Source organism: Pelmatolapia mariae, linkage group LG15, assembly GCF_036321145.2.
Source record: "Pelmatolapia mariae isolate MD_Pm_ZW linkage group LG15, Pm_UMD_F_2, whole genome shotgun sequence".
Taxonomy (NCBI): Eukaryota; Metazoa; Chordata; class Actinopteri; order Cichliformes; family Cichlidae; genus Pelmatolapia; species Pelmatolapia mariae.
The window spans coordinates 12,423,946-12,437,853 of NC_086240.1; the positions used below are offsets into that span (position 1 = coordinate 12,423,946).

Sequence of the window (13,908 nt, forward strand, 5' to 3'; positions counted from 1 at the left end):
GTCCCTGGTGTCTCTTATTTTGCATTACCATCTCACCGACAGGCCTTTTGCTATTCTTAAGGGAAATTTCTGACTTTTTTAGCAGTTTGATTGAGGTATCCGATGATAAAGAGAGTGTCAGCACGCTGACATGTCATGAGAAATTTGCATTTCAGTTTATTAGTTTAGTTAGTTTTCACTGTTTCTGTTTACAAAAAAGAAAAAAAGTCAGATATTTCCTTTAATCAACCTTCTGTGAATGAGTGGTTGCAGAATAATAGAGAACTGTATCCAGTCATCCACAGACGGGGGCAAACCTGCACGTGGCACTCAACCATGTCTTCCTCCTCTATGTTACCTTCACTCCTCTCATCATGCCTCTTGCAGACTGACCTTTGCCTTCCTTTATGCATGCGTGAGCGTGTGTTTATGCCTGAAAGTCCTTTGACAGCTTATGCCAGGGTCAAGGCTTTTCATCGCCTTTGTGTCAGATCACTGGCCGTTTGACAGATGAACACTCGTACACAGCCAATTTGTGTCGACTCAGTTCCCCTGTTAGCGTGCCACATCTTTCAAGGTTTTCCGCCACTCATAGGTACACTTATCTTAAGATTTGTTCATGAGACTCTTTTGGAAGGAGTCCAGCGGTGGGATGGACTCGCAGAACTCTCAGTTCAGCATCAACATCTATATTTTATTGTCACAGTTAATATATCTGCAGTCTACAGCCTTTTGACACTAATTAGCATTTAACGTGGTCCCTCGCCACACAAATCAGTGTTGTCACTTCAAATTAGTGGGAAAAAAGGAGTAAAACACACACCGAGAGATCAGGGACTTTGCCACTTTGAGAGGAATTTGTGATCGCGGCTATCTCCCCCTATATCGGTTTCTATTTCCCTGACGCCTGCAGGCTGTCACCAGCTAGTGAGATAGCAGAAAGAGCAGCAGTTCATAGCGAGATATCACTCTTCCTTCAGGGAAACCGGACTCAGAGCTAGGAGGTTATTGAGAAGCAGTTCATGTTTGCATGAGTACGTGTGTGAGTTTGAAAGCACCTTTCATCCCATATCTGTCCTTTTGCATGTTGAGCTTTGTGGTAAGAGCATGTACTTCTCATCTCACACATCTTACATCAATGTATGTTTATGCCCCGTAATGGAAGTTTGCATAAAGGCCAACCAAGGTTTTCTTTGTCAGACCCCTTCCTTTTGTTTTTGATCAGCATCACAACCATTTTCTCTCCATGGGTTGTAAAAGACACTTTGGCTGGTTGGTGAAAAAGTTTAACTCAAGTTCAGTTCACCCAAATAACACAATGCATTTTCTCAATTAGGCTAAACTTTCTCATGTTGAAGAGGAAGATTCACATGCTTGCTGCACAACATGATGTTTTTGTGGATCACTCTTATCCCACCACTGAGCATAGCCATACTTAACTAGAAAGTGTTAAACCTTTCTATTTGAATCCAGCTTTAGTTCAGAAAAATGCAAACTTTTTTTCAAGTCCAGTTAGTAGTTTGGATATGTTGGATATCCAGACATAAGAACGATTTTAGGTATTTAATATTTAGCATTTCTCAAGAATTGAATCAGAAGAATCAGAATCAGATAATTTGTTAATCCCAGAGGAAATTTTGTTCACATTTGCTACAAGACAGTAACTAACCAATTAAAGTACGAATTAAATGATATAATATTAATACAAAATATAACAAAATGGCTCTAATAAATAAATATGAATATAAATAAAGTTGAAATTCAGGTGCCTCTCTTATCATATTAACTTGATAAGGGGAATAGGTGTTGTAGTCTGTACTTACACTTGTGATGTCTCCTGTCATATTTTACTATATTCTCATTTATTGTTTGTTTAGAGCAGTCTCCAGTTCCACACGAGAGGTTTCCAGTATGTGATTTTGCACCTTAATATAAATATAACAGAAATCCTCAAAGACACTCTTGAGTAATATCATCCTTTTTTTTTTTTTAAAAAGCAATGCATTCATCCTTCACAGCGTATCCAACAATATCCATGTTACAAACATTCAAATAAAAACCTAAAATCTTAAGTTTTTAGAAGCACAAATCAGTTTGAGACTTAAAATAAAAGCAAGGGAAGAAAATGCTGATTTGTAATTTGGTTGAACTGACCTTAATATTTCCTGCCCTGTTGACGTTGCATGTCCAACTTGGAAAAAACAAAAACCCTCCGCATGTCTGTTGAGTTTGTTCCTTCTGACTAACCGACTGCTGTTTGCCTGTTTGTCCGCCTGCCTTGCTCTCGCCCTCCCGGCTACCAGGGGCAGTGTTTGACCGACAGGCGAGCATCCGGCGCTCCCTCATTAACACTGACACCGTGTCCCGCCGGCCCAAGAAGGTCAAACGCAGAAAGACTATATCAGGGCTGCCTGACAACATCAACCTGGAGCTAGGTATGGATCACTGTGGAGCTACATGTTGCCCTCTGCTGTCCACAGACCTGTACCAACACGCTAGACAAGCATCCCTTCTTCCTTTCTTTACTGCCAGCAACCTTGTTCTCTATAGGTTTATGCTTTTATCACACATAACTATGTACAGTTAGAAACTTGGCGAGCCCGGGAGGGTCAGACTGACTCATGTGAGCTCACAGTGTTGGATCAAGAACGTGCAGCTGCTACAGCTGATGTCTACATTATCATTTGTCCTCATTCACTCTCCTCCACCCGAGGATCTGCAGCCAAGAACAAGTTATGAAATCATTTTTTGTAGTTCTGTTGTTTTTCTTGTCTTTTTTTTATACTGCTTAAAAAACTTCTAACATAACAGCAGCTGTTTTCAGAGTTTGCCAGTTCTGTCATATGGTAGAAGGTAACGTCAGACTTTGCTTCTGATTGGTTGATCATTTAGATCAACTTTCTGTTGTCCTTTTGTCTGTGATGTGTGTATATCTGTGCCTTAGTGTATGCTGGTAGCATAAGATTATTAATAAACTATCTATGAGACAACAAGCCCTGATCTCAGATCGATAAGCCACCTTCACATGCTCCCATCACTTTCTGAGGCTTATCATCCTATCCTACATTAGAAATGTAAAGATGCTGAGGTCCCCTCAGAGTTACTCAGCTGAGCCCAGTGTTAAGCGAGTACTAAGCTCACTAATCTGACACCATGTTCTGCTGACAGCACCGCATGGCTAATGTTTATTTACACGTCATTGAGCTTCAGGATGACAGCACCATTTAAGGGAAATGTCATTGCTCTGTGCGATAACATCGCCCAGGCTGATAGGAAAAGAGCTTTAAAGTCTGGTTAGTGCCCAGCTGACAACACCCTCTGAATGTCATGATTACTGGGCCGGGATAATTGTCCCAGTGCTCCATCCCTCCCCTCTCCTTGCACCAGAGCTGCCTGCAAAGTAGACCTGCAGCTTAATCTATCGCAGCAGCAACAGCCGAGCTGTCAGTCCAGCTTTTAGCAAAGGAGGAGGAGAGTGTATGTGTGGTTCAGAGCGAATGGAGAGAGAGAGAGAGAAGAAAGGACGCAAGAGTGTGTATGTTTTGGAAGCCGAGCATCAACAGTAGAAGCCACCACAGATGGGAGACACAGTAGACATCCTCTCTCGTTTTACAACTCAATCTTCAAACTGTTTGTTTATTAGCTGGTATGTTCAGTGTGCATCTTTCTGTTATGTGCATTTTATGTTTGTCCTTGTGCATGACAGGGCTGGCTTGGCATGCACACGTGTCTTCCTGTATGCCTGTGTTCCTATTTGTGTTTTGTGGGGGGTTTTTTTCTGCCTAACGCTTAACCAGCTGCCTGTCCTGGCACCCGAGGAGACTATTTCATTTTTCTATCTGACGTAGCCAGCGTAGGAGAAGCGTAGTAGCAGAGGCTCTATTCCTTCTCTCTGTCTCTCCTCATATCCTTTTCTCCATAATGAAGAAGACCAGAAGTTATTAACGTAAATCAGGTTACGCCAAATCAAATTAATTAGCTTCCATGTGACCACAGTTTATCTGACATTCCAGCCAGAAGAGCAGAAAGGTTTGTGGCTGAAGAAGTTATAGCAAGGGGGGGGGGGTAGCAGGAAGAGGAATCACATGTTGATATGTTTCTTTTTTTTGACAACAGCAAAAGGACACGGCGGAGATCTCCGGCCACATTCTATGTTCCTCCCTGGACAGTACTCCACACTTGGCCGTACTGGGAGCGTCAACTCAACACTCCGACGTTCGGTGACCAGAGACTCGAGCTGTCAGACAGAAGAAGTAAAGATCGTGCCCCCGTCCATGAGAAGAATTCGAGCGCAGAGAGGACAGGGAATCGCTGCTCAGATGGCTGGCATATCCGCTTCCTCTTCAACAGGAAGTATATCCATCTCCAGCAGCGACAGCTCTGGAATACTGATGCTGCCGCAGCATTTTAATGGAGACCCGTCGCGTTTTCACAGTCTGCCCCGACAGGGCGCAAGAGTGTCCCTCAGTGCTGATCCCATCTATAGCAGCACGCCCATCAAGTCAGAGGAACATCTGCAGAGGCAAATTGGAAAGCTTCAGGTCGACGATACTGTGGTACACATGAGAAACGCCCCGAGGACAGGAACTTTGCCCAGGCCCAAGTCCCAGGAGGTGAAGGGGACACAGTCCAGTGAGTGGGGCGGGGGTCCGGCATGTGTGGTTTCCCCTCATGCTGCTTATTCCACCTCATTCATCCCCAATGCCACCATGTCCAGTTCTGCTGAGGTTATTACCCTTAACACCTTGAGCCAGCTCACCCAGTCCCCGGTCTCAGCTTACCCCGCAGCTCGAGCGCTCAGTCTGGCTTCCCCAACTAATGCTGACCCGCTGATCTCTAGTCCAGCAGCCTTCACCCACAGCTCCACCTGCCCTGCCTTGGCCACGTCTACTCCTACTCACACAGCACAGGATAGTGGCCTGAAAGTCAGAGCACCTGCCAGTGAGTCAGGTCACTCTGACAGTAGCGCCCACAGCCACAGCACCTTGGCCCCCACTCCACCATCTTGTCTGCCGGAGGAGAACTGGATCTACGACACACCAGAAAATGTGGTGGCTCCACACCGCACTCTGACCTCCAGTTGCTCCACTCCAATCAACCAGCTCTATGGCAGCTTGGATCAGTCCTCTAGGACCACTACTGATTCCAGCTCTCTTTACTCCCAGGACAATGATGGATACTACACCTCTATGCACCTGGACTCAGGCCTGCGCTCCCGCAGTCACGGTAGCGGGCACGGGGTGGCAGCTGGCCGGGCCACCAGACACAGCATGTACGAGTGCCGCGAGATGGCCAATCAGGAGGACTCTGGAAGCCTGTACAGTGACCGCTCGCTATCACGCAGCATCTCCCTACGCAAATCCAAGAAGCCTCCCCTGCCACCAGCTCGGACGGATTCTCTCAGACGCAAGCCAGCTGCAAAAATGCCCCCCGGAGGTGTTAGCGCCATCAACGGTGCTAACGGGGAAAGGGGTACAACACTTAATGAAACTCTAATTGCAAGCTTGCAGCAGAGCCTGCAGATGGGGTTGAGAGGAGGGAAGGGAAAGGGTGCGTCGCCATCATCAACCTCTCACAGCCCAAGCAGCGATTATGATGACCCTTGGGTCCTCAGGCCGCGCAGTCACAGCAGCATCAGTGCAGGCAGCTCTGCAGCATCACTAGCAGCTAACGCAAACTGCGGCGGCGTGTCTAGCGTGTACTCTCTATGCCATGTGACACCTGCCCACAGTGACACCAGCAGCCTGCGCTCTGACTACGCCGACTCTTGGGGCTACTACATGGACTACCCTCGTAACAACTCGGACCAGGGGGAGCAGACACCCCCAGCCCATGCCGCAGATAACATGTCAGCCGGCGTTCACCCAGGAGTCTTACAGAATGGAGGAGGGATTCACAAAAGTCAGATCCCTGGAGCTCCAGGTCAGGAGCGAGAGGTGTCGGCGAAGCCCAAAGCTTCCACCTCCTCCCCAGACCGGGTGCATAGACTCACCTCGCCATCTAGTGGCTACTCCAGCCAGTCCAACACTCCCACAGCTGGAACCCCAGTGCCCGCCTTCGCCAGGTCCATGTCTCCCTCGGGCGGCCGGCCAAAACCCAAAGTCCCCGAGAGGAAGTCCTCTCTCCTCTCATCAGTTTCCATGTCCTCTTCTTCTACCTCCCTTTCCTCTAACACTTCAGACTCACTTAAGAGCAACGGTCCTCCTCCTCCACCACCACCACCTCTCCTCTTCTCCTCCGCCTCAACTCCAAACACCCCTCTCAGCCCACCTCCACCCTTCCCTCCCCCTCTACCGCCAAGCTCTAGCACAGCTTCCCTGACTCCTCCACCAGCTCCCCCATTGCCAACCACTCCTCAGGGAGGTTCTCTAAGCCTGAACTCTACTTGCTCCACCTCCCCAGAATTCCCTCCACCTCCATCCCCCGAGATGCTGATTCACCCGAGTTCATCTCCCAATGGGAGCTTCAGTCCCCCTCCTCCTCCACCACCCCCACCTCCTCCTCCTCCTCTTCCGGCTACTGTTACAGCTTCCTCCTCCCCATCTTTTAAGAAGGCACTAAATGATGCTCCTAAAGCAGCTCCTTCTAACAGTCCCACAAACTCACCTAAGCCCCTCATCACACCATTTGCACTGCAGAGCGTTCAGCTTCGTTCAGTCAAGCGACCAGAGAAGGAGATCACAGATGACAACAGAGCTGAGAAAACAGGGATGGACCTCCTTCAGGGGCTAAAGCCTCTGAGCCTGGATAGCTGTTACTCTCAGGAGCATCCCACTGTCTTACCCCTGTTGAACAGCTCTCTGGAAGCGGATTCCCATTATTCCTCACCATCGCCTGTGTCAAAGCTCCTGGAAGAGTTGTCACTGGATGACAGCATCACAGAGGACTCACCGGACATTGCCATCGTAAATGGAAAAGCTGATGATGAGAGTTACACACTTGTGAATGGGAATGAAAAAGAGGAGGCACTAGCGTTGCCCAGTCCTGCACAGAGCCACGAAAGCTCTCCCATCAAGCAGAAGGCCCCACCCCCAGCAGTCTCCAAGAAGCCCAGATTTTCCCTTGTCCCACCAGTAAGCCCCCAAGCAATAAATAAACTGTTTCCATCTCAGCAGGAAGAGACTAACATCCCCCAAACAGAAGACCAAGTAGATTCTCTGCGAAGACAAACAAAAGAAGAGGTGAAAGAGGGGGACGGTGAGCATCAGGAGGAGAGAGAAGACACTTTAGAGAACTCTGAGCATTTAGCAGAGTGCAAAGGAGCATTCACTGAAACCCGATATGAGTCTTGTATCACTACATCTGTTAGCAAGGAGACGAGTAATGCCTCTGGGCTTTATACCAACGGAGAGGCTGATGAAGAAGAGGAAGAGGACTGTGATGGGACGAGCAGCACCACAGGGTCCATCAGCTCCAAGGACGACGAGGCAGGTGAGTCTGACTCGTAGTTTATTAAATATGTTTCCACAAAACAAACGCAGAAATGCAGAAACGGAAGCAGAAAGCCTTAATGTACTTATTTGCCAAAATCCCAAGAGGTTAGAAGTGATCCAGCAGACTGAGGGTTGTGCGATGGGTTCCTTTGAGCTGCTGTAAAATTCTTTTTGCCCTCCAGAGCAAGCGAGCTAAACTTGAAGGCAGAAGCTTTTAAAGGTTTAAAAAGTGTGAAAACGAAGCGGGAGCGACGGCTTATCACTGGGACAGCAGCTCTGCAGCCTCGTGCAATCATCCCTGCTTACTCTTTATTCTACTCCTCCTTCTATATTTTATATGCAGAGATCTCTTTTGGCTGCTGTCCCCCTTCTTTTTTTTGTTCCCCCCCCCCCCCCCCCCCCCCCCGCATTGCTGCACACGTACACACACCTCAGCCTCCGCCGTCTACTCGACTCCTCTCCACCATCCATCCTTCTCTTCTGTCCAAATATTCATTTTTGCCTCTCTGCCTTTTCTCTTGCTCTCTCTCTTTTTTTTGTGTTAATCGCTCAGCCCGTGTTTTTCCTACTCAGCTGTCCTTCTGTCCCACTCCCTCTCTGAGTTAAGGGAAGGGGGGTAAGTATCCCAAAGGAGATGCTTTATGTGGTTGGAGGGACAGGGGGGAGGGGCTTGGTCGTATCGGAGGGGAGGGGAACGGATCTGGTAAGGGGATGAAGGGGAGGATGGGGAGAGCGTAAAGTGAGACTGCCTGCAGCGGCTCAGGCAGTCGAAGCTCAGACGTGAGCGCGGAGGTTAAGAGGAAGAGGAGGAGGAGGGGGAAAAAAGGCTAAACTAGAGGAAATGAAAGAAGAGGAAAATCTAGAGAGGGACGAGAATGTAAGAAGACAGTTGGGCATCTCCTCCGTACGACTTCAGATTTCATAGGCGGCCAGGTTAATGCGACAGGATGGATGTAGGAGTGTGTGCACCCTAAAAGTCTGCTCTCTCCTGACTGTGTTGGATGTAACTTGTATATCCCCCCTCCACCCAGGTGACGTCTTTGAATCCAGTACGGCCGAGTCGTCTCCAGCCCCGTCAGCAAACGGGGCGTCCGTGAAGAACATGGTAACCCCGACTCCCACGCGACCCCGAACCACAGAGGACCTCTTCGCCGCCATTCACAGGTACGACGATGCACTCGTCTAATGTCCTTGTCGCCCTGCTCGTTTTTAGAGCACCACAGCAACTTATTTTCTCCTCTCCCACCTCGGCTCTGGATACATAATTTATTTCCCCGATTTAGTCCTGCTTCCTACTATTCCTACTTTTTTTTCCTCTCCACCTGCCCTTCTCTCTCTCTGTCATTCCTGCTTTTCCAACATCCTCATAAACCACAGTGTCACCCTTGATTTGTGTTTTTCAGTCATCCCCGACTCTCTGCTCTCCACCTCTCAGTCATAACTTTATCCAGCATTATCCCATACAGAAGAGTACACATCTGTCAGAAAGCTGATCTCTTGCCAGTGAAGGGCTGTGAAGCATGAAGGCAACAGTTAATTTGTATACTAAGTGTTTGTGAGTGTAGTTAGATTAGAATTGCTCATTTTTAGCAAAAAAAAAGAAAGAAGGAAAAAAAAAAAGGCTGTTGCTTCATCCATAATTTACTACTCGACACCCCCTGGTCCTAATCTGGGTTAGAGGCCACTGGAGACATTTCTCATTCTCCGTTTCTTCGTCTACACGCCGCTGCCGCTGTGCTCCGCTGTCTCTGACATATACTGCATACGTGCTATTGTGACTGAAGGCGGCACAGGCATAAATTTCTCATGCAGCCCGCCAGTTTGGGTTTCGCGGTCACGTGCAACAACAGCAGCAGCAGCAGCATTGGGGAGTTCTCTTAAGCGTCCCAGGATTTCATTTTGCTTTATTTATGGTCCCCACGTCACGTGTGCATGTATCATTTATTGCGCTGCCTAATTAAACGTGAATATTGTGTAAGCGTGTGTGCGTTTGCAGTCAAGGCAGCATTTGTTTACCACTCTCCTCCTCCTCCTATCGCACCCTCACAGCGTGGGAGATATAGAATAATTTCACAGATTTGGGAAGTGATGACCGTTTCCCAGCGGTGCTGTTAAAACTAAAGAAGATCCCTCAAACAAAAGAATGAACTCGCACAAATTCAATCTGCAAAAAGTGCCCTAAACTGTAAATTCAATCGAGAATTGTTCAAGGGTGGAAGCACCGAGTATTAACTGTAACACCCCTGTAATACCACCTGCCCAGTTCTTTTTGTTTTTATTTTCTTTCACCTTCACGTTCCCCCGTCCTTTTTCTCTCGCTGTCTGTGAAATCAGAGAGTAATAAAAGCCTCGAGTTGAAATTCCTTCACAGCAGCGGCCGAAAACACAAGTTTGTTGTGAGAGAAATCCTCCAAACCGAATGTAATCCAGCCAGCAGAAAGAAATCGATCCAGTGCTGCCATGCTTATATTGCCTCCTTGTTTACCTCTATAACTGGGATTGGCACCTGCGCTCTCTGTTTGTATGTTTGCCACTGCAAGTTCACAACGGAGCCATTGAATTCAGGTGTGTTTGAGTGCACGCACGTGGGATTGTGTGTGAGAAAAGTCTTATGTAATGCTGATGGGCTAATGTGGAAAGGGAGCTCACAGGGGATGACGCTAGATGGAGGTTGAATTTAGGGCACAGACATATTTTGCAGCGTTAGATTCTCACACAAACCATTTCCATCCTTTCAGTCCTCCCTCCCACTTTTTTGACCTTCACACAGCGCTGTACATCCCCACAGGTTATTTGCCCTTTAGGGAAGATTTCCCTCCAACGATCTAATCTGAGGATTAAAAAATGTTGTCTCCCTTATCACAGAATGTGTAGTTGTAATTCCTTTAATCATGTTTCTCCTCTCTTCTTCCACTGTGCAGAGAGGGAATGGGTGCAGTGTTTCTAGAGAGGTGCGTAGTGGCAAGTAGCCCCTTTCCTTTAATTAGCGAGCCTTGTTTTCACCACCGCCACGCTGATGCTGCCTTGGGATTAGCAGCAGTAATCCCTCGGTGCAACCCGCCACCCCCGGTATCACAGACACAGATTAATAAGGCTGTTTTCGCCTCAAGCCCTAACGCCTCCTAATTCTGCCAGTTGCAGCTTTTATTGCCATGCTTTGGTGCAGGAGTTATCAACACTCAAGGATGAGTGGTGCAGCAGACTACGCCGATACCGACCACAACCACCACCAACCGCCCCCTGCTGAGAGGAGGCCGCCTCGTCCTCATGTGATTAAAACAGCTCTGGGCGCTTTCCTCAGTTTGTTTTTGATTAATTTTATTGTGCCGCGTCTGAGCTTTCATGCAGCGTTGCAGCTTCTGCAGCTTCTGCTGTAAAACCTCACCGAATTTCTTTTAACCAGAAATGTGTAACTCTTCTTCTTCTTCGTATCCTTCTGTTGTGTTGACATGCCACTCACTGCTCCTTAGCCCTGGTTTATTTCCGAGATACGCCGCCATGTTTGTTTGCTGGGGGCAGTGCTGACATATGGCAAATTTGGGACAAAGATTTGTGGAACGTGGGCAGCAGAGTTTTAAATGTAATCTTTTTTTTTTAAGCTGCAGCACAAACATCAACAAGAGTGGGCTTACATGTGTGAAATCCCGTGGATGAATAGTTAAATCTGAGCTCATTGCTCCCTGACAACACTGCCCCAGTAACTTAGTCCTGTATTCTGCTCTGTCGAGTCAGCATTTATTTGCCCTGAAATAATTTGATCAGCCGTGCTTCCGCTCGCTCACTCAGCAGAATTCCTCAAGACGATTTTAAAATCATCTTTTCTTCCACAGGTCAAAGCGCAAGGTCCTGGGTCGCAAGGAGTCCGAGGAAGACAAGACCCGGCCTGGGAGCAACTCGCAATCTCCACCCACCACCCCGACGAGCCTGTCTCCAGGGATGACGTCGTCGTTGCCCCGTCAGTCGGGATCCATCCAGCGCAACCTCCGCAAGTCCTCCACCAGCAGCGACACCTTCAAGGCACTTCTCCTGAAAAAGGGAAGCCGCTCTGAGACCAGTTTCAGGATGTCTGCCGCCGAAATGCTTCGTTCCACTGACCCACGCTCCCAGCGAACGCGCTCCGAATCGGCACTGGACTCCCCCACTGCTTCGCCCTCATCACCGATGGCCCTGCACAGCCCGGCCGGTTCCCCGGGCCGGGGTAAGAGGGCAGCTGAGGAGCGGGGCCGTTATGATGCCTTTACCCTGTCCTCGCCGACTTCGTCGCCCTTTTCAATGGGCGGATTTAAGTACGGGCGCTCTCGGACGCCGCCCTCAGCTGCCAGCAGCAAGTACAACGCCCGCAGCCGAATCCTCAGCAGCCCGATGACGGTAATCTGCGAGCGGGACGGGGAACTGGCTGAGAGCGAGTATGGAGACACGGCAGAAAGTCTGTCTCAGCCAGCGGCTCAGGCTGTCCCTGTGCTCAAAGACTCCAATGGCACTTTATCTGAAGAAAGCAGAAGTTAAAAGAGCAAGAGCCGCCCCTTAGCTTTGGGGAGCTGAACTTATTCGTTGTAACCAGGCAGGGAGCTGGAAGAGGAGTCCAACACAAGGCCCTCTAGAGACACCTTCCTGAGCTCCACCCCTGCCCCTCTGAGGGAGTGGACATGTCTGGTCCTGATGCGGGGCCTGGATGCAGCTCCATCACGGACCAGACAGAGCGCAGTCTGAAGCAGAGAAGTGGACCTGCTCCAGCTTTTTAAGACTGCCATGATTCTCATTCTTTCCTTCGTTTGGTGATTCACCTTTTTTTTGTTCAAAGAATAGTGTTTCTTTTAGACCTGGTGTTCCTAGTTTTGTTTGCCATTTGTTTTTCTGTTTTCTTTCTAACTTCATCCTGCAGGAGTCCTTTTAGTTTCACCAAAGGACTAAAAGTTAAGATGGCAAACTTAAGTGAATTGAAGGAATGGAGAAGTCACTGACTGTTCGCTTAACTTTGCTGCTGTGGTGCTACGTAGCTAGGAGAGAGTGGAATGTAAAAGTGTGCGGGAGGCTCGCCTGTTTTCGGTTTCTGCTTTTCCTCTGCTGGCTGTGGGAAGTGTTTAAGAGCACCTTGGCTTGCAAGTGTCAGCTTCAAACAGCCAATCAATACGTGGAACAGGCGCGAGGAGGTGGTACAGCAGATGGCTGCGCGGTACAACTTCACCTACGGTTACCAACTGGGTTTTTTGTTTTTCCCGCTCTTTGATCGGTGGTTTTAGTTTGCAGAGCTGGTGTGTTCAGGGGTCCATAGGAAGTGCAGAGGGCTCAGTGCTGCCACCTAGTGACGGGGAACAGTGTGGAAAAATAGTTGGGGGATACGAAGGTTCAACCAAAACATCAAAATTACTCTCTGAAAAGGCTCATAAAAGTTAGTTTGTAGAATTTGCACTGTGCACAGGTTTTTTTTTCTCTTGGTGAATTTAAAAAAAAGTTTTAATAAACCAGTTACATCATGTCATGTCACGTGTTTGGAAGTTAAGTATGAAACGATAACATTAGAGTAAAAGAATATTTTATTATCTTTTAGTGATTGTGTGGGTTACCAAAGAGCTTGAAAAATGAAACGGAGCTGGACGTGACAGCAATCCGATAGTCTGACACCCCCGTGCATACGCTCCGAGAAGATCCACCAGACCCTGTGGGGGCAGATTTCTATATAATTTCTATAATGCTGTTGACCTTTCTGTTTATCCTTTTGCAGTTTTATATGGTTCTGTATGTAAATACATAGAGAATTGAGTTTTAAGTCACACTTGACCTATTTTCAAAGACTTTGTACATTTTTTTAGAACCCTCTGTTTGCTGAAAGGGAGTGGTTTCCTTTTTTGTAGATTATTTATTTTCACATAGGAGGGCGTCGGTATGGTTTAACTGGTCAGAGTCAGCTGACGGGTGGTTGAGGCACAGGAAAGAGAGGTTAGGGGTTAAGCAGAGAAATCAAAGAGCCACATTTAGCTGGCTGACCCCAGTGAGCCGTTATTCTGTTAAAGACGCATCAAAAAGATAATAATATCAATTTTAACCAGCCTTTAATCTGAAGTCATGCCACACTGGTGCTCACGGCTGAATAAACGTGGTCTCTTTAGGTGACAGTCGTGAGACTTCATAACCTCCTAACAGCCATAACAGCCTGTGTGTTAATCACCTGTGACCAAAAAATGTGTCTCCCAGAGCCCGCCAGGCTGTGATTGAGCGCTCGCGAAAGCATCTGTGCTTGTGAAAAGACAAAGTAGTGGGAGTGGAGCTGAAGGCAGGCTGCTAACGCTCTCGTGTATGTCTGTGTAATAAAAACAAGGTGATATTTAAAGAACGCATCTCTGTGTCATTTCTGTGTGTGTGTGTGTGTGTGTGTGTGTGTGTGTGTGATTCACGGCCATCTGCCGGCTCAACACCCCAAATCACAGCCTCATTAGCACCGTCGCCATGGCACCCACACTCGTCCGTCATCTGGAAAACTCCCGTTATTCACCCTCCT

At 48.0% G+C, this 13,908-nt stretch overlaps 1 protein-coding gene across 8 annotated transcripts in view; it reads left to right on the forward strand.

Moving 5' to 3' along the window:
- Window positions 1–13,743, forward strand: part of nhsl1b (NHS-like 1b) — a 102,290-nt gene extending 88,547 nt beyond the window's left edge. For 4 of the 8 annotated variants that reach the window (XM_063496412.1, XM_063496417.1, XM_063496413.1 and 1 more), the window contains exons 5-9: window positions 2,283–2,414; window positions 4,096–7,410; window positions 8,444–8,576; window positions 10,334–10,363; window positions 11,243–13,743. In XM_063496412.1, the coding sequence (XP_063352482.1) occupies window positions 2,283–2,414; window positions 4,096–7,410; window positions 8,444–8,576; window positions 10,334–10,363; window positions 11,243–11,918 (4,286 nt within the window). In that variant the 3' untranslated portion in view covers window positions 11,919–13,743. The remainder of the gene's footprint in view (window positions 1–2,282; window positions 2,415–4,095; window positions 7,411–8,443; window positions 8,577–10,333; window positions 10,364–11,242) is intronic. The other 4 variants (XM_063496414.1, XM_063496418.1, XM_063496415.1 and 1 more) reach the window with 3 other exon arrangements.
- The last annotated feature ends 165 nt before the right edge of the window (window positions 13,744–13,908 follow it).